At 41.5% G+C, this 23364-nt stretch overlaps 2 protein-coding genes across 2 annotated transcripts; both read left to right on the top strand.

The window, feature by feature from the left end:
- The first annotated feature begins 6461 nt into the window (after nucleotides 1-6461).
- On the top strand, nucleotides 6462-15764 carry LOC138633422 (LIM domain kinase 1-like). Its single transcript, XM_069719645.1, has 15 exons — nucleotides 6462-6729; nucleotides 8836-8974; nucleotides 10111-10220; nucleotides 10393-10566; nucleotides 11098-11203; nucleotides 11325-11596; nucleotides 11678-11867; nucleotides 11986-12072; nucleotides 12195-12326; nucleotides 12415-12474; nucleotides 12568-12633; nucleotides 12781-12967; nucleotides 13572-13627; nucleotides 13762-13919; nucleotides 14710-15764. Exons 1-15 carry the CDS (start codon nucleotides 6686-6688, stop codon nucleotides 15272-15274), a joined length of 2346 nt encoding a protein of 781 aa, XP_069575746.1. The 5' UTR covers nucleotides 6462-6685; the 3' UTR covers nucleotides 15275-15764.
- Nucleotides 15765-16613: 849 nt separating this feature from the next.
- On the top strand, nucleotides 16614-23362 carry LOC138633413 (septin-5-like). The gene is made up of 12 exons (XM_069719631.1): nucleotides 16614-16667; nucleotides 18696-19070; nucleotides 19739-19835; nucleotides 19969-20055; nucleotides 20217-20340; nucleotides 21098-21232; nucleotides 21341-21458; nucleotides 21751-21852; nucleotides 21926-22022; nucleotides 22280-22442; nucleotides 22607-22709; nucleotides 22788-23362. Exons 1-12 carry the CDS (start codon nucleotides 16614-16616, stop codon nucleotides 22848-22850), a joined length of 1518 nt encoding a protein of 505 aa, XP_069575732.1. The 3' UTR covers nucleotides 22851-23362.
- The last annotated feature ends 2 nt before the right edge of the window (nucleotides 23363-23364 follow it).

The raw sequence follows: 23364 nt of genomic DNA, 5'->3' as shown, positions 1-23364 counted from the left end.
GTAAAAAAAACATGACTAACTCAGGTGGTAGTGTTGATCAAACGACATAACTCGGAGTGCTTACTCACAAAGGTTAAACGCTGTTAAGTAGACCGACAGCCTTGATGATGCAAGGCAAAGAAAACATAAATCTACTGACAGGTCTGCTTTTATACCCCGAGTTTAATTTATGACATTTACAAAGATAAACAGCTGTATTTGTTACTACTGGGAAACATGTGTATTGTGTTACTTGTCATTTACATATTCTAACATACCTCAACCACACCTGTGTTCACCAGGTGGTGGAGCAGGAGGAACAGGAGGGGCAGGAGGTCCTGGAGGAGTAGGCCAGGGAGTAGGAGGAGGACCAGGTGGCTTACCAGGTAAGTTTGAATGAAGCTCTGACAAAAACCACAACAGTGATTCAGATAATGACAACTTCATCTTGAGACTTGAAAATAAAGACAATCACAATAAATAGTCTACTAAATTGTTTTTAAATGTCCTTTTCTTTTGCTTTATGTTTTGATGCTTTTATGTGATGCACTTTGAATTGCCTTGTTGTTGAAATGTGCTATACAAATAAACTTGCCTTGCCTACTGTGCAGTAAATACCTACAGAGGAGACATGCTTTCTAGGCTGTAATGTGTACTTTCTTCCAGCAGGGGGTGCTGGCCCTGGCTATGGTGGGGTGGCTGGTGGAGGCTATTCAGGTAAGACAGACTCGCATTTAAAGTCTCTAATACTCAGCGTACTATTTGTAGTAAATTCAAACAATAAGCAACCAACTGAGAATAAAGATGAAATTTGTAGACACCTTAAAAGGAAAAAGAAAATGCTTTTATCCCGAGACTCATGGCGATTATTTATTTATTATCATCGGTTGTTTATCATGACTTGTCTTTCCTGTTATTGTTCTCTAGGATACGCTGGGGCTGGACAAAAATGTAAGAAAACTCACTGTGTCCTCTGGAATAAGCTTTAATTAGCCTCTCAATACTACACATACTACACTAGTTTTAGTGTACAGACTTTTTAGTCTTAAGCACAAGAGAGGAAAGTTTATGATGTCTCATAATTATCAGTGAAATAAATAAAATAAAACAGATGGATAATTGTGAAAAATTATTTGGAAAAATGAAGGCATGCATGTTTTTATAATCTCTAATGCTGGATAATTATCTGTATCATTACTGTATTTACTGTCTTGCCCTTCAGCCAAAGCCCAGAAGGCAGCCAAATATGCAGCCATGCAGGCCTTACTTGGAGCCAGCGGCTACAGAGGTAAAAATCACACACTTTGTATTTGCTTTACAGTAAGCCAGTTTGTATATAAACTGTACATTACTACAGTATGATTTTGTGTAATTGGAGTGGAGTTCTTCTGACTTCAAAGATTGTAACTTGAGAGTCTGCCCACGTATTGACCCATCATACATATAAATTAGATTAGATTAAAATTTTAGATTTTTGACATGATATAATAATATCATGTTGTTTTACAGAACATCCTGCAGTTAAAGATGATAGAAATTGCCTTATTTTTGTTTGTTTTTATTTATAGTTTTTTTTTATATATATATAATAATTACATTTCCAGTTAAGTTCAATGTTTCAGGGCACTGATGTCATTTTGAACATTACGTTTATTGTTAAACTGTAAAATAAACTTCCTAAGCAAGCAGAAAACCTCCCCAACTGAAAAAGGAAACCACCTCAGAAGTGTCAAAAACTACTGTTTCGTGAATGGCCACTTGAGCCTGGCTCTAAAGGAGAGTCTTTTCCCACAGATTTCCATGTAAAAATGCACAACTTTATAGCAGAAATAACGTGTTCACAGACCAGCAGCCAATGTACCTCTTTATGATGCCAGGATGGCAACTACCAGCTTCACACCTGCATTTCAGGCTACATCCATTTTTGTGTATGCGTATATATTTCTAATATCAGAATTGACCCCAAAAATGGGTCAGTGTCGGTCAGGCTCGAAACAAACAATACTCCGTTTGTTTCCTCTGATGATAACATGAAATACGTTATCCCCCTCAGTAATGATATTAAATTAAAATAGCAGCTTCCGCATGAATGTCCCACCCTCTGAATTAACTCAAAGTGGTTTCACAGAACCGACATTTTTTTTTAAATAGTACATGGTTTTACAGGTACAAATATAAGAAGTTTGTGACTGACCAGTGAATGAACAAGCAACTCTTCAAATGAAAAGTCACTGAGAAGCCACACTGACTAAAAGTAACTTCCATATGAAGTGACTGAACGATTGTTGTTTTTTTGAACCAGTGTGAGAACATGTGTGTTTATGTTGAAGTAGGTGAAGCTCTTTAAGAGTGCAGGTTTTACACGTACAATGCCGTGTGTAAGATGGATGTAAAATTACGAATAATCGTGTCTGTTCTGGTTTTCAGGTGCTGGCTGTCAGGGTAAATACTGTGGCAGAAGGAGGAAGTGAGAGACCAACTAACAGGAAGTGACCTCATTCAAACAACAGTGGTGCTATGATGCCAGATTGGAAATGTCTTACAGCTAAAGCTTCGACACATTACAGCCATTTTACATTTTCATTTGTTTAGATTTTATACAAGAATTTCTTTAAATATGAGAAAATGGTTCTCAACCTGTCAGGATCCTGATTCCTTCATACAAGGTGATGCCTCTGCTTTAGACGGCAGATTGGTGAAATTTGTCCCTTGTCACACTGTTGCTTGGATAATTCAGCAATTAGACTTAAAAGATATTCAACTCTTCACAAGAAAATGTAAAAACTTCTACCAGGGTTTTCCCTGCAATTGTAAAGCTTACATGCAGCACCCAAGTCATTCTGGGCACCACCTAAGCTAAACCACAGTAAAATCATTAGAGCGTCAACACTAACTAAACAACTTTTCCCAGATCTCACGTTGTAGTTGTTCCTCAGTAGACTTCTTTTGTAAGTGTGTTTTATGTATTATCTGCTCTACCTTTTAAAATTTTTTTTGCACAGATATGGAAATAATAATGATCCAAACTGAAGCTAAAATGCAAATTTTTAGATGAAAAATGGAACATTTTCTTCCACCAAATATGTGCGCCTAAAATTACAATAAAATATGTGGGCCTTGGTCTGTAACTCAAATTTGTTATAATACTTTTTTATTTTTCCCCTAATGAATCACCTTGTAACTCTCTGGAGATCCTGACTACCAGGCTGGGAACCACTAAAATGAAGGATCGGCCTCTATTTCTACTAGTGAGGCCGAGCTGTGCCATAAAACACTTTTTGTTTACTTTGTTGATGCGTTGAATATCGTTTGTGTTCCTGTGTGAGTATCACCATGATCCAACAACGTGTACAAAAAAAAAAAAAGAAGAAACTCTGAGTAGAGTTTTTGACTGGGTGTTGTCAGATCCTTGAAAAGCCATCGGTTAGTGTTGACTGCACTCCGGCCTCAACAATATCAATCATGGAGGCTCAGATGTTAAACCTCACAACATTAAAGGCACTGTTTCATAGCAATACAACACTAAGTGGTTTTAGTGTAAAACTTTGGTTAACATGCATATTTTTTTTCATTGTTAAAAGGATGTATTTGTTATGATAGGATGATGTGGCTTCTTTTTAGCTATTGCAACATGGTAAGCTTTCAAACTAAATGTGAGGTAACATGACAAGAATACATGAGGAGTACTGATCATCACTGTTTCTTCTGTTGACGTACCTCCTTTAACACTGTTGGAAAACTGTTCACGTTTACTAGACTTTTTAAATTATGCTGAGAAATCTATTTAGTCTCATTTTACAAATTCAAGTGCATTAATGCAGTATTAGGTATTTGAGTTAGTTATTTTTTGTGTGGGTGATTTAAACTTGTGCACTGCCATGATGAATTTAAGTGCTTTTTTTTTCTACTTTGTCCTTGAATGTGTGCTGTATCACAATGCAGTCTGTGATATCATTAGGATAAAAAAAAAAAAAAGTGTAATTGAATCTCATCTTGCATTTGAGCTTTGTGTCTTCATCATGCAGCTCAAAATGTGTTTGTAACATCTGTGTTTTTGTGGCCTATGAAGAAAATTATGCACTTTTGTACACGTTCTGACAACGTTCTCTGAAATAAAGAGATGACAAATGACATGACATTGTTTGAAATTAGTACTATTTTATACCTGCTAGAATTATTTTTTTTTATGTTGCACAAACAATGTCAAACATTGAGGCAAGTATGTGTCACAAGGCAAGAAGGGGAAGCTACACATTCAGAGGCAGATGTTGGTGTTAACATGTTTAGCTATTGTGGCTTTTTAACAACCACACATTTGAGAGAAAAAGGGAAACTGAAAAGCACTGGGCGTGCAACCCAAAAAAGTTAAAACAGCACAGCGGTCGAGCATTATTTTCATGGTGACTCATCAAGAAAAATAGCTGGTGAGACTTTGTTGATTGAAACCAGCTATGGAGGGTCGTGCTGAGTGTGTGGGTACAGATAAAGATTGGGTGGTCCTGGGGCACATTTAGTGTCGAGTATGGATTGAAACAAAACACCAGTTAGTGAGATGGTGTTTGGACCACTGAGCATGCCGCAGAGTATCGCTCTCTGTTTGGGTTAGGATGAGATTCAAGAACACTTTAAGCCCAGTTCAGACCAAAGATTCACAGTGAGACAAAACTGTTTTAGAAAGTTGCAGGAAAAAGTTGCAGCTGTGTGAACTGGCGCATCTTAACTCCACACAAACCAGCTGATGGTGTAACCTGCGTCGTGTTTTAGAGCGTCAGGCACACGTCACTTCTTTCAACAGCTAATCAGCAGTTTTCAATGGAAGAAAGAGAGCCTTATTACCTTATAAATTTTTTTGGAAACCGCTGTGTCTGCATGACAGAAACACTTAAAGTCACGCAAACAAGATTAGTAAACTAAAAGTCGCGATCACTATCCTCATTCATGTTTTAAGACACTTAAAATTACATCAAGCTACGAAAAAGCCTGAAAAAAACAGGTGAAAAAAGGAACAGAGGGTCATTGCTGTGTTTCGAAAGGTTTCAGACTAGCGAATTGTGAGTAGTTACAAGTTTCAATTCATCTCATCATGACCCTTCAGTCTGAACTGGCCTTTAAAGTTGCACTTTGCCAACGACTGGGGACCATTTCTGATGTAAACGTTAGTAAGACTAGTGGAACTTGATAAGCTGGGTCAAAGCATTAAGACAAAAATGTCTTAGCTAGTGAGGCCAGCCACATCAATTTAGCCTAAGCAGATACAGCGTGGATATAAAGGTGGGTCGAGGTGCAGTGTATCTGGAATTAAAGGCAACCTAAGGGTATCTTGGGTCAGGTTAAAGGGAGGTGTAGTCAAGGCCAGAGAATGGTGTCACGTGTCATGAGGTTCAGCAGATTTAGGACAGCAAAGCCTGAAACCGTCTGCAAACATCATTTAACATGAGGATTTCCACAGCGACGCCCATCCAACTTATGGCACGTTTTACTTTGTAAAACTGAGAGTGTATTACACTCAATTCTTCAACAATACACAGCATTATTATCTAGTCTACGGCAGAGGTGCAACGAATGAGTCAATCAATACGTCTTAACGCCTGAACAAAACAGCCGAGGATGGAAACTAAATCACAGAAGACATGCTGACACAGACAGTGACAGAAACATACAAATATTGTAATACAAGTCAAAACAAACAAATAACTTAGATAACGAGTTCGATGATAGAAACACCCCCTCCGCACACGCACACACACACACACACACACACACACACACACACACACACCACACACCTGTTTCTGTCTTTCAGTTTGTAGATCAGGTTTGTCTGCATGGTGCAATAAAAACATGCATATGCTGATATCGTATACCACTTCCCTCATTTATAGTCTGCTGCTCTAAATTTAATGACTGGGCTGATTGCAGAAAACGTAGTGTGAAACAAACAAACAAACAAAAAAAACACTACTGGAAACCTGCAGTGCGGCAAATAGATGTCACACTCACATGGATACTTTGAACTATCTACTGAACAGTTTCATCGGTTTTGTCCCTCTGATCCCGAGCTGGTCTCTATCCGTGCGCTTTGACTGGATTCTCCCTCTTTGTTTGTGTTTTGGTTGTGTGTGATAAATAGAGTGCCTTACTGTCAGATCAGGACAGAGCGGATAATTGGGGCATTCATAAAGAGATTATGCCTGCGCTGATGAGAACAGAGCTTACTTCTAAACAGCTCTCTCACACCACTTCTGAGACTTCTCACGCACACTTATCTGGACTCACATTAAAAGCCATCCAGGTTCACATTTTAGAACCTGTGAGCTCAACTCTCCGACACTCGGTGGCCTCTCTTCAGAGGAGTGTAACTATATCCTGCGGAGGTCTACATACTGGGGGAAGCAGGAGGGGGAGGGTGTAGCAGAGCGACTATACTGAGATAGGTCCGATTCTCAACGGCCAGCAGGGGGAAACTGGCCAGCTGGTGTCAGTGGGTCAGACCTTTTTCCTCACACAGCTACTCTGCCCACGGGAGAGGGAGCTCACATCGATGGGAGGCCTTTACGCATAAATAAATAACAGACTACGCCTGCTACCGGTTACACAGCGGAGTATGTTTATTATCTGGTCATGAACACGTGCAGCTAAAGAAGCTCCTCTCTTAACCAGGTGGACTGTGTGTGACGGCTGTCTATCGGTCGACTGGCGGGGCAGAATGTCTCGGCGGGACCAGAGGTTTCGGAGAGGAATGAAAGGACGGTAAGTCATTTATTTCTGAGATGTGTTTGTGAGAGTGAGAGAAAAGAAAGACAAATGAATTGTAGCTCAGCATCTGCATGTGTACTTCCTCAAACACAACTATGCCACAACAAATACGCAAGTAACTCATGCTTCACTTTTGCTTTTATTTTCACATCAACTATGAGTGTGTGTGAGTAGTTTATGAAACAATAACAACAACATGCCGTCTAGGCTTCCAAGCTGCCTACAGTGCAATCTCCATTTGTCAACAATTACTCTTCTACAAAATAACCCACACATTTTTTACAATATACACGACATCACTAAGACAATATCTCGGAAACACCCGGCATAATACATCAAAAGCAGCAAATATTTCCTTTTTTGAAGTGTTTGTTAAAGGAAGTCTGGCAGGCCGACACAGACAGAGCAGAGAGGAAACCACGGCATGAGAAGACGTCATCGGATTCTTAACATTTGACCCATATTATAAAGGTCCTGCCATCAAAACATGTTTGTCAGATGTACACCCAGATGTACACACACAAACAACAGAGAGGAGGTGAATGAATGCCTCAAGATTAGACTTAAGCCAGATGAGGTGAAGACTTTCAGGTGGAGAAGCAGAGAAATGTGAGGAAATGAGTGGCAGTAGGAAAACAGAAAAGGAGGATGAATTCTCTGGATATACATCGGGGCGGGTTTCAGGGTTTTTCTCGCGACCAGATGTTAAAGCGGAATCGCAGATGTGCAGCTGGAAGGTTCCACATCCGTCGCTTGCAGCACAATAACAAAGACAGGAGGTCAAAAATAAGCCTGCGTCTGTTTGACCATTTTATTGCTTAATTATTTCCTCAGCAGTGAATGAAAGGCAGGTCGGATAGATCCCTGACAGCACTTCCCACAACACTGTTAGAAAAAGAGGTCTTACTCCAAACCTTCTGCCGTGTTTTAAATTATGAACAGCAGCAGCAACAAAGTGAGTCGAGCTGTTGGGACACAATACAAACCCACCACAGCAGAAACTGATGAGGACCAAAATTTATTTAAGAAATCATGATTATCATCACTTTAAGCTGTGTTACAAGATTTACAGCTGCACTCATGACACAACTATTTTCGAACGTAATCAAGACAAGCTTTAAATAAAATCCAATATGCGAAACATGGTGCTATTAATAAACGTCCTCAAGAGCAGTAAAGGAAGGTTGAGTTTTTCCCTCTTAAACTAAAAGTACTTTATTTTCAACGTAAGGCGACCTTTTAATTTCCTATTGTAACTACAGCATGGCATTTACAGTTGAGGCAGGGTGGCAGGAAACATGCACCAGTACTCAGTCCAGGAAGTTCCCTCCCACTCCGGTTGTAGTGCTGGAGAGATAAGGAAGCAGGCGTTTTAATGTACAGGGGTATTATTCTGGTTAATCCAGGAGTCCACTGAACGTTTCAGTACGCAGATTTTACAGAACTGAAATTGAGCTTGCTGCAATGCACTTAAGGAATGAGTGGCTTTTTAAACTGCAAAATGTTTGCAGTTTGTTTTGTGCTCTTGTGCAATCTGGAGTGGGTGTGTGTCTGTGGGGAAACAGTGTTTTTGTCAAGACATGTGACTGACCAGTGACCCGATATGAGTAGTCCTTTTGTAAGAAGCAACATTAATTTGGCTCCTTGCTGAATGCCCCCTCTGTAACGGTGACATCATGAGGTTGACATCTCTAATACATCCTTTCAACACCATCCGTGCAGATAACTGCATTTCGAGTGCTCGAGAAACAGCTACCGCTTCATGTCTCAGCCTCAGCTCCTATTAGCGTCGTTCTGAAAATTCAACAAAACAGAAGAAAGGAGTTGGGCAGCAGGGAAACAGCATCCTGTGTTAAAAAAATAGGCTGAACTGTGGTCCAACTGACCTGGAAGTGTGATCCTGTGTGTGACGATCTAACGGGTCGACTTTCCTCGCAGGTCTCATGTGTTCCATCGTTAATCAGGCTCATGTTACTTGGCTCTAACATCACTAATGTTAACAGTCAGTCTAAATCTGCATTTCTCTGGTTTCCTCTTTCTACCATCTTGTTTCACCATCACGCTGTGTCTCTCACTTCTATGCTTTCCTCTTTTCTGTAGGTGCTGTGAATGTGGCTGCATCCTGTCTCACTGGTACTACGAGAGAGAGGGACAACTCTACTGTAAGAAGCACTACTGGTCCCGATATGGAGAACACTGCCACGGCTGCAAAGATACCATTACAACAGGACTCATTATGGTAATTTCACAATCACTCCAAATTTGAAAAAAAAAAAAAAGTATCCTGTTAGACGTCCGTGTGAAATTTTGTCACAATTACTGCGTGTGAGTTATCGCCACAAATGTCTTTTGTGAGGTCAAAGCCAAATCCTAATCAGTTCATTCTTGTGTCCAAGTGAACAGTTGTGCAAAATTTGGAGAAAGTCCCATAAGGTTCCTGAGACATCGCATTTACAAGTATGGGAAAGATGTGAGATCACAGTGACCTTTGACCCCCAAAATCTAATCAATTAATCCTTGGTGACAAGTATGCATTGGCCAAATATAAAGAAATCCCTTCAAGGAACGTGTAAGATATAGCATTCACGAGCATGGGTTAGACGGACGCATAACCTGAAAATATAATGCCTTCCGCTGTCACCGGCACAGTTAATACCTCGTACCACAAAGCAATAAACAAAACATTATTCTGTCACTGTGATGTGAGGAAATAATTTACCTTAAGATCACAGTAAAACTGTCCCTTAAAAGAGCCTTTATCTATAGGCTACAAACTTCACTGGACATGATTCACTTCTGGATGAAACAAGGGGAAAGCGCCATTTCCCCCTCCGGCCTTATTTTGTGACGGTAGAATAATGACTGTTAAATTCAACAAACAGGGCACCTTTCTGTTTTTCTACTCACTTGCTCCAAAACATTTTGGATTCAGCCGTTAACCAATTGATCGATAGTTGGTAAGCTGGTTTATAAATAGCTGCTCTATTGATCATTGAAAGCCACCAGTGGTTCAAACTGGCCATACAAGTCAAATGTGTATTATGTAATATTCAGAAACAGAAGTGCAGTCAGAATCAAATATCAGAACAAGGAATGCAAAAACCACAGCATGCTACACCAACTATTCATTCATTCAAAGCCTTCCTACCACTTCGTTTCCTCCCGATATAAACCAAAATGCTTTTTTTTTTTCCTTCTTTTGACTCCAAAACAAGAGGATATCCTCTGAAAACATCCTTTATGCACGAATGAGAAAGAAAACATATATTTCAGATCTGCTCCAGCTGACACGACCAAATGTTCTCTTGTAATAGACAACATTACTCCTGTGGCCTCTGCATTGTGTTTCACCGCATGACTTCCCTGCATAAACAGGTTGCTGGAGAGCAAAAGTACCACCCCGAGTGCTTCACTTGTACGAGCTGTGAAATGGTCATTGGAGACGGAGACACCTACACGCTCATCGAACGCTCCAAACTCTACTGGTAAGTAAAAAGCTGGAAGGAAGAAACGAGTCTTCTTTGAACTAATGCACATAGCCCACAAGTTTGTTAGCTGAAATGAAATAAAATGTAGAAGGTATTATTGTTATTGTTGGTCATACAGATTTAATATCCTGACGTGTCCTTTGTTCTGTCACTTCATTTGTCTCTGCAGTGGCCACTGCTTCAGTCAAGGTGTTGTATCAGCCGTCAGGTCAGCTTCTCCACTCACCGAGAGTCCCCACATGGTGGCGCTGGTGTCACTTCCTCCCCATGCTGTTGGCGGACGAGGCTTGACCGTAGCCGCTGAGTTCAGCCAAGACAAAAGCCCCGTCGTCACGGTGACAGAGTGAGTCAGCATTAATAAGGAACTATGCATTTACCGAGCACTAACCTCCAACCCTTCATCCTGTCCCGTCTTACCTACAGACTGTATATAAAAATGGACAAAGTCTCCAGGTCTGAAAAGTGAATGTGCCTTGAAGTGCAATACCACTCAGGGCCGCAAGGGGCTGACTCAAATAGACTCCCATTCAAAAAACATCCACTATTGTCATGAAATGCAAAGTCATTATGGGGTCATTCGCTTGCTGAGGAAGAACTATCTTTCGGGGCGTGTCTACTTCGATTGACATTGCTGGGTTGCAGCCAGGTTGCCGGTGTAGGTGGGTGGGCATATTGTCCTCATATTCTAAGTCAGATCCACCACTCGCTCGTCCCCAGCTTGTCCAAATATGGTCATTTCTGGCTCCAAAAAACTAAGAATGGCCAAAATGCCAGACTGGGGAATTCAAAACGGCAGATCACAAACCAATGAGGGATGTGACAGCAGGTTTCCTTTTGGTCCTCCACCCCTTCAATCATTGCCACTCTGCTTAAGGTTAGATTCAACTGTCCTCAACCCAGACCTACTGTCATCTGTCCACGCCGGTGATCAAGTACTGGAGGTCAACGGCATCCCGGTCTGCAATATTTCCCCAGATGAGGTAGGCTTCAAAGTACCACTGTGATTCAGAAAGAACATCATGAGTATGGAAAAGATGTAGTCGGACTGAAGAACCATTACAACATCACCTTCAAGGGTCAACACAATATTCTTTCCTGTAGATAAACCGTGTGATCCAGGACACGAGAAGACCCCTGCAGCTGACCATTGAACACAACCCCCAGTCTCCTCATGACCTCCTTCAATCAGACCATGTCCCGGATAACATCACCTGTCTTGAGCCCTGTGTCCGCGACAAACTCGCTTCAACACGGAAACTCCCGAGCCTCGAGGAAGAGCCAAGTCCACGAGAGGAGACGGATGAACAAATTGGGATGAGCCTCTCACCGCCTCAGCACCAAGCAATCATAGGGATGCGATCCAGACACATTTTGTAAGTGCCAACTGTTTGTAAGACTTTTCTTTGATTTTATTACTCCCCCTCTTTCTGTCTAAGTCTTGTTTTCTTTCTCAGGCGCAGTTGTAGTATTGATAAGTGTCCCCTGTCCCCTGGAGCACTGTCGCTATTATCTCAAAAGAGAGACATGGTTCGATCCGAGTCTCTTCGCGTCGACCCTGGAGATCGGACCCACCGCATCTTCAGACCTTCAGACCTCATCCATGGAGAGGTGTTAGGCAAGGGCTGCTTCGGACAGGCTGTCAAGGTAAGTCTTAAAGTTGACACTTTCAAAGCATTTTAAACAACTGTACGCCAAGTTGTCAACTCTTTCACTTCATCCAGTTCACAGCTGTCGGGATTGTGATCATCTTTTGGCTCTCTAGGTGACACATCAGGAGACAGGGGAGGTGATGGTGATGAAAGAGTTGATAAGTTTTGACGAAGAGACGCAGAAAACTTTCTTAAAGGAGGTAAGTGGTCATCAGAGCAGGAAATGCCGCATTTTGGAAGTTGACCTCAGCAAGATGAGCATGTTAACTAGTTGGAGGTCAATTACATAGGATGTTTTTTTTAACTAACGTTTCTCTCACAGGTGAAGGTGATGCGCTGTCTGGACCATCCCAATGTTCTCAAGTTCATTGGGTTGTTTTATAAGGACAAACGAATAAATTTTGTCTCTGAATACATCCAGGGAGGAACTCTCCGAGAGACTATCGTAAAAATCGTGAGTTAAAATAAGTTTTTTATATTTCTCCACGAGTCCTGTCAGAGTAAACAGGCAAATTATGTTGGGCAAAATCTTGTCGTTGTAGGATGAGGATTTTCCCTGGAATATAAGAGTTGGTTATGCCAAAGACATCGCAGCTGGAATGGTGAGTTGTTCTGGTCAAATAAAATACTCGTATGCAAACTTAATGTTATCTTTTAAAATGTTTCCTAAAGTATATGACATGTCTCCTTCAAAGGCATATTTACACTCCATGAATGTTATCCACCGAGATCTGAACTCACACAACTGCCTGGTCAGAGAGGTAAGTGATTGGTTCCATTGGTTCCCATTAAAAAGGACTCTTGATTTCAAGTTGGTTAAAAAAAAAAAAAAAAAACCGAGTTGTTCCACGTTCCATCAAATCCATGAAACGTTCCTAACATTTCTTTATCTTTCTCTGCTTGTTTAGAACCAGTCTGTGGTGGTGGCAGATTTTGGACTAGCACGGCTCGTGATGGAGGAGAGGAATCAGAGTAGAACTTGTTCTCTGGACCGGCGTGCAAAGGGGCCGCTGTCAGAGCTCCGCAGGATTGACCGGAGGAAGCGGTACACTGTGGTAGGAAACCCCTACTGGATGGCCCCTGAGATGATCCATGGTGAGTGAACCGGGTTTTAAGCTCAGTTACAACAAAGGGTTTCTGATTACTGAAACAAGGACAATGACAGCATCTAAACTTACTTTGACTTATTTGTAGCAGTCCATATGTAAAGGAGGTAAAGAGGTGACAGCAATATTTCATTATCCTCCTGTACTTGGACAACATTTTCTAAATGTTGTACCGTAGTTGATAAAACAAAATTAAAAAAAAAAAAATCACTAAAACAATATGCATGTTAACATATAATAAAATAAATACAAATATCAGTTGCAAATTATTTCTGGATTTATATTACTGCTGGATTTATAAACAAATTACCACAAAAATAAATGCTGCTTTCTCTTTAAAAATGAAATGTGATTCATTCAGAGCTGCAATGGTTAGTCAACTAATTCATTTGTTAATTGACAGAAACTTAAACGTGAATTATTCTGATAATCACTTAAATTATTCATCTCGATAGCATAAGGGCTCCACTAAAACATACAAACAAGAGGGAAACAGTGTAGGAGGCCTAATAGTATTTTCAAGTCTAGTAGCAGATGTAGTAAGAATACACAGATGTGTAAAATGTGTCCAATGTCTCCCCTGCACCTCTCAGGGAAAAGCTATGATGAGCGGGTGGACATCTTTTCCTTCGGTATCATGATATGTGAGGTAAGAACAAACAAAATGGTAAGCAATCGATTGAATAAACGACCAACACTGAGGATCGTCTGAGTCGAAACCTGTTTTAGTCATGAGGGATCAGTTTTAAAGCCGAGTATGTGTCAATCTCTGTCCCTCTTAAGATAATCGGGAGAGTAAGTGCCGACCCCGACTTCCTTCCCCGGACAAATGACTTTGGTCTGAATGTACCTGGTTTCCTGCAGCAGTACCACCCTCCACAGTGCCCCTCTGCCTTCCTGCCGCTGGCTGTCCTCTGCTGCGACATGGACTCTGATAAACGGTACGACTATACAAATCTACCACAATTGAACTGTCCATTTATATGAAGAGCTACTCTATATGTAAATGGTGCTCACTTATACCGAGACCAAGCAGCTCTTTTTTACTTGTTGTCTCAAAACATGTTTAAACGATCTAATTCAGTTCATTTAACAGAACAACTGTGCGTCACGTTACCACTATTTAAAACCTAATAGGCACCTCATTAAAGTGGTGAGGGGTGTTTCTATCATTTCAGTCCATTATGACTCACATCAGAGTAATCAGCTGTTGTTTTTCTACCTTTACACAGAGTAATGAGGTTAGTTCTTCATGCAGGACTGTTTGGTTAAGTGCATCTGGAACAGTATCAGTGTTTCCCACATTATGTTCGACTTGGGTGGCCCACCCAGGAAGATAAAATAACTCCGTTTCAACTCGGTAAATCGTACATTAAATAGCCTTATTTCACTCGTTTTAAACTATTTTTTCACCCTATACTTGTACTGTATGTGTTTCTTGAGTTGAAGTAACTGAGTGGAGAGAGGCTTCTTTGAGCTCATGTACATGTGAGGTGTTTATGGGACATCCTTAAATAACTTGGGTTAAACTCTGCCTTGAAACTGCATGAGTCTCTGCTTGCACATTGGTCAAACCACCACAAGTACATTCTCAACCTGTGGGAAACACTGAATACTGTACTGAGTAATACACTTTAAACAAACTAAACTGATATAGTGCAGAGGAGCCTACACGTAGTAGAGCATGTATTACCCCACAACCTCTCATCACTGCAACTCTCTCCCTTTCAGTCCCTCCTTTCCAAAGCTGGATGAGTGGCTGGGGAACCTGCTGATGCACCTGGACATCGGTCTGCCTCTGCTCTCTGAGTTGGAGCAGCTCTGTAGAGCCTTCTGGCAGAACACCACCCACCAAAACACCACTCACATCCAGGACAAGACTATTGTTTCTCAAGAACAAACCCAGTGTTCACAGTCACAAAGGCAGAACACAACCCTAACACAATGTTCAGACACTGCAATTGACCACACAGAGACTAATCACTGTACTCAGAGCCAAGACCAAAATAGCTTACCTGACAATTTGAATGGAGAACAACACACGCATGACGACTGTGGCGTGAGGACTGGGTCTCAAGGCACAAGCCAGTCATGTTGCAGGTCTACAAGCACAGACTCATACAAGAATGGCTCTGAAAGCTATGAACACAATGACCCCACAGGGAAAGCAAAGGGCCAGCATGACGCCTCGCAACCGCTACAGGTCAAGAACTCGCTGTTTGGTCATTCAAACAGGCCCAGAAGGACATGCAGAGTGCTGTGGGACAGCTCTATGGAGGACAGCTCTTTTCTCTGACTGCCTCATCTGAAGACATCGGTGCCTTTTCAACCAACCGGGAGACAAGTCATATGTGGGGGACTATGCATGGGAAACTTTTCGAGGCACGAAACAAATCAGCACAGCTTTAGATGGGAAATTTTGCATGAGAAACAGTGAAGATCTGCCTGCAGCTGAATACATTTGCACTGGCCTCATATTGGTCTTTGAAACCGTATCTATGCAGTTGCAGCTAGAGCCTGACTGATACTGGAGTTAGCTGATATCTATTTTCAAAATCTGCATAAATCTAGCTGGTCAATTTATCAGTTGGGCTCTGGTTTCAACTTCAGTCAGAAGCTGTGAAACACATGTCACTTTATTCTTTAATTAAGTTACATTGCATTATTTATCAGTATGCATTATGTATTTTCTGTTGATAAATGTCAAAACACATCCAACACATTGAGCTGTGAAACTACTGCTGAACTGTAGATAAAACAATAAAGAAATATACAAATGTCTACGACTCGGTGTAAATATCATTGGAGGAGTAAAAGCATCAAAGGCAGCACTTGCTTATCATTTAATACAGATGACCAACATGTTATTTCTTAAATGGCCACACATCATTGTTAATATGATGTAGGCTACTGCAGCATGTTTCATATCATGAACCTTAAGGGAATAATTCTATAAATTCTCTAGCCTATAAAACCTATGAGCCACAGATCAAACACTCACCTGCTGTAGACTTTAAAAATAAAAGCAGCTGTTGCTATTCTTTTCTAAAGGACCCTTTGAATTGATAACAAGCTGTTATCCCAGAAGACCGCGGTCACTCAGCGCCCACCTTGTTTTGGGGTTCCTGTATATACTAGGCATTACGGTAAGACCTGAGAAACGATAAACATTTGTCTGCCCAGGGAATTACACTGCGCTCATATTGCTCTCTGAAACAGTAAGTTGCAGCTAGACATCCATCTATGAAATCTGTATTTAATTATATAGCTTGATATAAAATTTAAAAAAAATTATATTTTATATATATATAATTATTATTTTTGTATTATTTTTTTTAACACAAGCAAATAACTGAAACGCATTTTTGAAAAAAAAAAGAAAAGAAAAGAAATTGTCTTAAAATTCCCTAAAATGTGTCATTGCCATCTGGTGGACAGACTATGTAATGGAAACACTGTTTATGAGTTTCTCTCTCTCTCTCTCTCTCTCTCTCTCTCTCTCTCGCGCGCGCGTGCGCTCAAACACACAAACACAAACACACACACACACACACACACACACAAGTTAGCTGTGTAGACTATAGTATCCGTGTCCTACCTCTGATCTGGGGACAATTTGAAACCCGGGGAGCATCATGGACCACATGTCGTCTCCGGTCAGATTTCGCACAAATAAAAAAGGTACGTCTGTATCACTCGGCTTTTGTATTCTTGTACACAAGTTGATCTTTTTGCATCTTGTATTTTTACACGTCACTGTCTATATGGGTACAACGTTGTGATAGGTCATTCAGTAGCCTATTTTTTTTATTTCTACGAGTGTAAACTTTAGTGCTGCATTTCATTGTGAAGCTTTGTTTATTGACACCACGAGAGTGTCGTAAAAGGACTTATTTTTTGGCTTTTAATCTAATTTATTCATGTAGCAACAACAATAAGTGTCTGTTTTCATTATGCGCTCTTTACAGCAAACCTGTCTGCATTTGTTTTTCATTTTAAATGTTTACCCACATTCATATATATATATATATATATATATATATATATATATATATTTATTTATTTATATATATACTGTCCTCTGTGTTCAAAACAAGCTGCCACGTTCTCAGAAAAGCAGGTAGGTCATGTTTGTAGAAGAGCCTTTAGATGTAGTATTTGTTAGAGCTTTTGTATGTATGTGTGTGTGTGTGTGTGTGTGTGTTTAAGAGTTAAATCTCCAACCCCCAACCTTGCCAGGGCATTAGAAGCTGGTTTAATCCTGCTGCAAAGCATCGTTGGTAACGAGAGGTGACAGGAAGAGGGACACCAGATGAACCCTGATCAGGCCAGCAGCAGTGTGGGCTCTGCTGCTCTGCTGTCTTTAGACCAGGTCAACAGTGCGATGTGTTTATCTCCTGGGAAACAGGTGGAGCCCCGGGTGTCCGAGCTGCTCCTGATAGCGAGTAGAATCTCTGAGGTGTTGGGAAAAAAGAGAGAGAGCACACACACAAAAAAATACAGCTCTGGTGAATTTTAACTACTAGAAACACTATAACTTCCTCACCGAAAGCTGCTTCTTAAAAATCCAGCCCACTGGCGACGAGCGTTTGAAGCCTGACCCTCATGTTTACAAACCTCCTGCTCCATATTATCTACTGTCCGTCTCTCCGTCCGGCCTGGACAGATGGATGAGGACCTTTGTAATGGTGTAATGGGATCACAGGTCAGAGCTAATCAGGGAAGAAAGACTGTCATCAACAACTGCAACAGAGGACACGCACTCATCATGTCGAGAGCATAGTGTCGCTGGGACATTTACTGTCAACTGTACAAAGATGCATGTTTAACACTTGTGGTTTCCTCTGATTTCCAGTGTCATAAACAGTAGACTATTGTTTCCATGCTCTTGATAGCTTTCAGCTCGACTTGACAGCAAACCTGAGGGTACACTGTTGACTTATAGGATGAGGTACCTGTCAGTCAAAGCTTTACTCATCTACTTTTCATTTCAATTGTATTTTAAGTAATGCAAAATCACAGCAGAAGTCATCTCAGGTCAGCTGACATAAGACTGAAACCACACAATACCACAGAGAGAATCTGAACTACTTTCCCGTCTGCAGACACTTGACGACAGTGACAAATTCCTTTTTAACAGAAAGAAACCTCCAACAGAACCGGGTTCAGAGGTGAGTGGCCACCTGCCACTCGTTGGCATGAGGGGAGAGCAGAGAGAGAAAAGAACAGCATAGATAGAACAAACAAAGGACACTGGGCAGGTTGGTGGGTCCAGTAGCTACAGATCAGATACATGCAGGGAAAAAAAAAGCACAAAACTGCAGGAGCAAGAAGACATAAAAGGTGATGAGATGCGATGAGGTGCATTTAAGTGCATGGCGACGAGAGAGAGCATTGTGGGAGGTCTCCAGCAACCTGGGCCTGCAACCGCAAAACTATAGGATGGTTTAGGGTCATTTTAGTCTTCCCCAACTATAAATATGATCAAAAAGAAGACTTTTAAGCCTAATCTTAAAAGTAGAGAGGGCGTCTTTCTCCTGCACTCTAACTGGGAGCTGGTTTTACAGGTGAAAGGCTTGAAAGCTGAAGGCTCTGCTTCCGTTTTACTTTTGGAAACTCTGCGAATCACAAGAATAATCTGCAGTCCTTAAAATGCCCAAGATTTAAATGTACGATTTTGAGTGTAACTTGTGTAACTTTGCTGCCTTCTGTCCCAGCTGTCCAGTCTGTCCATAGAGGACCATGATAACGTACAGTTTCCTTACGCCATGAGGGATCTGCCACCCGTTTCCCAGCCTGGAGGCCAGCACCAGACGCTGGGCCATCGTGAGGCAGAGGGAACTGGGACAGAAATGAATGGGAGATCCCACACCCTTCCCGGGACTCCCCCTCCGCCCCGTCCCGTCCCCTTCCACCCTGCCGGCTCTCCGACAGTCCCTCCCAGATTCAATCACTTTGGACTGGACGCAGACTTTCAGCCCCAGCCGCTGAGGAGGCAGCTTGCCACTCAGGTGTCTGTAGACTCTCCGCTCAGCCCTACCTCGCGTCCACACAGCCCCTGGGGTCGCTTTGACCCCTATGACTCTCCAGAGGTGTGTTTTTTTTTCTTTGCTAAGTTAAACTCTTACACCCACTGCCAGCGTCTGTGCGAATATCTGCAGCTGCTTCTGGTACACTTCAACAAAAGCAATATACTGAGGTAGTTAAATTCAGAATTCCAACATCAACTTGCACATTTAAAATGAAGCTTCATGTTGACGTGTTCAGACCCCGGAGTGCATCTTTTCTGATTTCTACGGTCCTAATGCCTGACTGCTATTACATTCTGTAATGTCTCCGAACTGTATTATGGAAACTTTGCTCCTGATGTCAGACACTGACTGAAAACACAAGGGGACCGTGGAAAGGTCTTCCCCTGGGAGTTAAGTCAGCAAACTCTCTGGGGTGTTTTAAGTCGCAGATAAAGACAAGAGTTTTTGTTTTTGAGTCATGTATGACATGCTGTACTCTTCTTTGTTCTGTTTAACTTTTTATATTTCCATCAAGCAATTTGTAACCTCGGTTTTGAAAGGTGCTATATGAATAAAATTATACTTTACTAACGTACTGCAGCTCAAGGTGGCAGTAAGAACGATCTGTTTCTATTTAATTAGAAACCTTTTGCAATTATAGTTTTTATTTGCTATTTATTTAAGCTAACTTATTAAATCTTTACTTGCACGTTGTATATTGAAGTTGTATTTGTGTTTTCCCTGCGCAGGATCAAGACAAGGAGTACGTCGGTTTTGCCACGTTGCCCAACCAGGTTCATAGAAAGACAGTGAAGAAAGGCTTCACATTTACACTTATGGTCGCAGGTCAGTCTGCTGACTGAGTCTGGAATACATACTGTCAGTTTTAGTCAAAGTTTCTTAACTATACGTGTTGAAATAAGGTTTATTATAAGGAGTACGGAAGATGTACAGCTGGATGTTATGTCTTACTCTGCAGGGGAGTCTGGCCTCGGTAAATCCACACTAATCAACAGTTTATTCCTCACCGACCTCTACAAAGACAGAAAAGTTCCTAATGCCGAAGGTAAGATTAGTTTTACAATTTCTCTGTGTTTGAAAAATCAACTTCATTCGCTGTTATTTTTCCGGTGGAAGTGTGCCCGTGTGTTCTTATACATGCCCGTACACACTGCTTGCTCGCAGCCTGTGTGCATTTAGTTACTTTGCTCGTGTGTGTAACTGCAGAACGGATCAATCAAACAGTCGACATCATCAAACACACCATTGGCATCGAGGAGAAAGGAATCAAACTGAGGCTCACCATCATAGACACACCAGGCTTTGGAGATGCCATCAACAACACAGAGAGGTGAGGTCATCGGCGTGCGCCTGCAGCACCGCTCTCCACCTGCAGAGTCAACACCAGATAGATAGATAGATAGATAGACAGACAGACAGACAGACAGACAGACAGACAGACAGATAGATAGATAGATAGATAGATAGATAGATAGATAGATAGATAGATAGATAGATAGATAGATAGATAGATAGATAGATAGATGGTTACTTTATTAACCCTTTAAAAACACACCTATTTTTTTTAGGCTTCTGCTCGAAAATTGCAAAAAAGAGTATATCTGCAACCACAATAAAAAAAATAAAAAAATTATTATTATTTTTTTTTAAAGTGTAATAATAAAGGGAACACTTGTGAGATTTGTTGAGATGTGTAAATATCAGTATATCTGTCCATATTTTAATAATAGTTTAGTCCCTGCCCCCCAATTGGGGGTCTCCAGGGCTTAAAGGGTTAATCCCACAAGGGGAAATTTTTTCGCTACAGCAGCATTATAGTTACAGGTAAAGAAATTTAAAAAAAAAATGAAATATGAAAATGCACAATATATACAATAAAATAGAATAATATTAAATTAAATTAAATTTACTCAGATAAAACACTGTTTTTCATGGTTGCAACTTTCAACCCCAAAGTCAAAAAGCAGAATTCAACTTGTGGTACAAGCACATAGAAAATACTTTCATTTTGAAATCGTTCACATTATAAATATCCCCACAAGGTTGGTTGTTTTATTTACATTAGACATTTGATGTGTTTGCGTCAGCTGGAAACAAATAGAGGACTACATCGACCAGCAGTTTGAGCAGTACTTCAGAGATGAGAGCGGGTTGAACAGAAGAAACATCCAGGACAACAGAGTCCACTGCTGCCTCTACTTCATCTCTCCGTTTGGCCATGGGTACACTGACGACATGCTTTACTTCTGCACACGAAGATGATAGAGAGTGACGAGCCTCGGGGAAACATTGTTATTAATATTTTCTGCATGTGTGTTTCCTCGCGTCAGTCTTCGCCCGATGGATGTGGAGTGTATGAAGGTCTTGCATGAAAAGGTCAACATTATACCTGTGTTGGCCAAAGCTGACAGCCTGACACCATCAGAGGTCTACAGGAAGAAGATGAAGGTATAAGAGCATAAATACCAACACACAGTTTGGACAAATGTAAATTTTAACTTGATGATAGCAATAAAACATTAGGTCTACTCACATTAAAGTCTTACCTTCAGCCTTCCCTCGCTGGTAAACGCCCACATCTTTTAAACTTCCGTCTGTGTCTCAGTCTTCCTGTTCTGTTCATCAGGGGAGAGTTCAGGTAGTGAGGCTCTCCAGCATCTGCTAAGAGAGAAGTTTATAATGATTGCTCTCAGTCTCTCCACCTCCAACATCACTGTTTCCATGTGCTTGTGTGTTCCAGATCAGAGAGGAGATCAAGGAGTTTGGGATAAACATCTACCAGTTTCCTGAGTGCGATTCAGACGAGGACGAAGACTTTAAGAAGCAGGAGCAGATGCTCCAGGTTGGTCGGTTTACTCATTCACCTGGTTGAGCCGTCCCACCCGTGTTAAGACTGACAGTTGATTCTTCTGCAGGACAGCGTCCCGTTTGCGGTGATTGGGAGTAACGTACAGGTGGAGAATAATGGTCGCAAGTTCAGGGGTCGTGTCTATCCCTGGGGTGTGGTCGAAGGTATTACACACAAACACACATCCAATACTTTTTAATGTTTTATCTTCATTGCCGTTCGATTTTTTTTTTCTTTCTTTCTCCCAGTTGTATAACTTGGATGGTGTATTTATACGTAATGCAAATCACATCATACGGATTGTTTTGTCTGTACCGAGATGGTTTTGATTCCCAGGATTCGTTTCAGCACCTTGATTTTGTTTCAGTTTGGTAGATTGCTGTTGTTCTGTGTGGTGACACTGCTGTTGTTGCGTTTTCAGTGGAGAACCCGGCTCACTCCGACTTCCTGCTGCTGAGGAACATGCTGGTGAGGACGCACATGCAGGATCTGAAGGACGTGACGCGGGAGATGCACTACGAAAACTACAGGGCCCAGTGCATCCAGAACATGACACGCATGGTGGTGCAGGAGAGGAAACGCAGGTGGGCGGAGGCGGGACGCCCACCGAGTCCGACCGACTGATCGGTCTCAATGCTGCCAGTTAAATGACTAAGAAATCTCTGCAACACAGATGTCAGATACCGTCTGTGATGACCGAGGTAGACGCTCACTGTTCCTATCTGTTTGTATTTGAATGTGGTTTTAGTTTGCGGGAGAAGTACGGTGACATGAGCGAGGCCGATTTTCCTCTACCGCTGGCTCCAGTTGACACGGAGAAGGAGAGACTCATCTTTGAAAAGGACGAAGAGGTGCGTCCCTGCCTCCCTCCCTCCCTTTCTCCCTCACTCAAATTACAGTGTAACTCCTTCATTTGTCCCTTTGTGTAGCTGAGGAAGATGCAGGAGGTGCTGGAGAGGATCCAGGAGCAGATGCAGACAGGAGGCTGCTGATACTCCCAGAGTTCCCTGGGAGAGAGAAGAGGACAAGACGGTCATAAAAAAAAAAAAATCTGCCATATTGAAAATCAGCCTGTTTCTGATCTCCGTCACCGTGGACAACCTGCAGGGCATGAAGAATGGTTGGTATTGAAGTTGTCACCTGCAGGTTCCAAACGTCTGGCAGACCTGAACGTCGAGCACGCTGATCTAAGAGAAGCACATTCCCGCCTGGGGCAGCCTTCGAGTTGTGTTCAACAGCAGCTCAGCAGGCCACACAGATTTATTCTGACTTTCAGGAAGGAGTTACTTCATCCAATTACTAATTTGTTAAATTGTTGTGTCCCACGATGACTCCTGTATTAGAAAGCTTGATGTAACACTGCCATCTAGTGGACATTGTACTGTAAACTACATTTTTCATGTTTTATTACTGGAGTGGACTGTTTTTTTGTATTTCTAATCTTTGATTTGCTGTTTTGTAAGAACAAAAAAAGTCAACAAATATTTAAAAATAAAACTTTTTAAG

This window comes from Brachyistius frenatus, unplaced genomic scaffold, assembly GCF_029030835.1.
Source record: "Brachyistius frenatus isolate BFR_SWC_R1_liver_20210118 unplaced genomic scaffold, ASM2903083v1 Contig_5, whole genome shotgun sequence".
In the NCBI taxonomy this organism is placed as follows: Eukaryota; Metazoa; Chordata; class Actinopteri; family Embiotocidae; genus Brachyistius; species Brachyistius frenatus.
The sequence above is the reverse complement of the archived record's forward strand: the minus strand, read 5'-3'. Positions and strand labels throughout refer to the sequence as shown.

What these genes read in the sequence shown, in the direction of transcription:
- LOC138633413 (XM_069719631.1), top strand. Translation starts at nt 16,614, where the DNA reads ATGGACCACATGTCGTCTCCGGTCAGATTTCGCACAAATAAAAAAGGT. An exon ending in ATCTCTCCGTTTGGCCATGG is followed by an intron (nt 21,233 to 21,340) that starts GTACACTGACGA and finishes TCCTCGCGTCAG; the next exon opens with TCTTCGCCCGATGGATGTGG. An exon ending in TCTTTGAAAAGGACGAAGAG is followed by an intron (nt 22,710 to 22,787) that starts GTGCGTCCCTGC and finishes CCCTTTGTGTAG; the next exon opens with CTGAGGAAGATGCAGGAGGT.
- LOC138633422 (XM_069719645.1), top strand. Translation starts at nt 6,686, where the DNA reads ATGTCTCGGCGGGACCAGAGGTTTCGGAGAGGAATGAAAGGACG. An exon ending in GCAATATTTCCCCAGATGAG is followed by an intron (nt 11,204 to 11,324) that starts GTAGGCTTCAAA and finishes TCTTTCCTGTAG; the next exon opens with ATAAACCGTGTGATCCAGGA. An exon ending in AGAAAACTTTCTTAAAGGAG is followed by an intron (nt 12,073 to 12,194) that starts GTAAGTGGTCAT and finishes TTTCTCTCACAG; the next exon opens with GTGAAGGTGATGCGCTGTCT.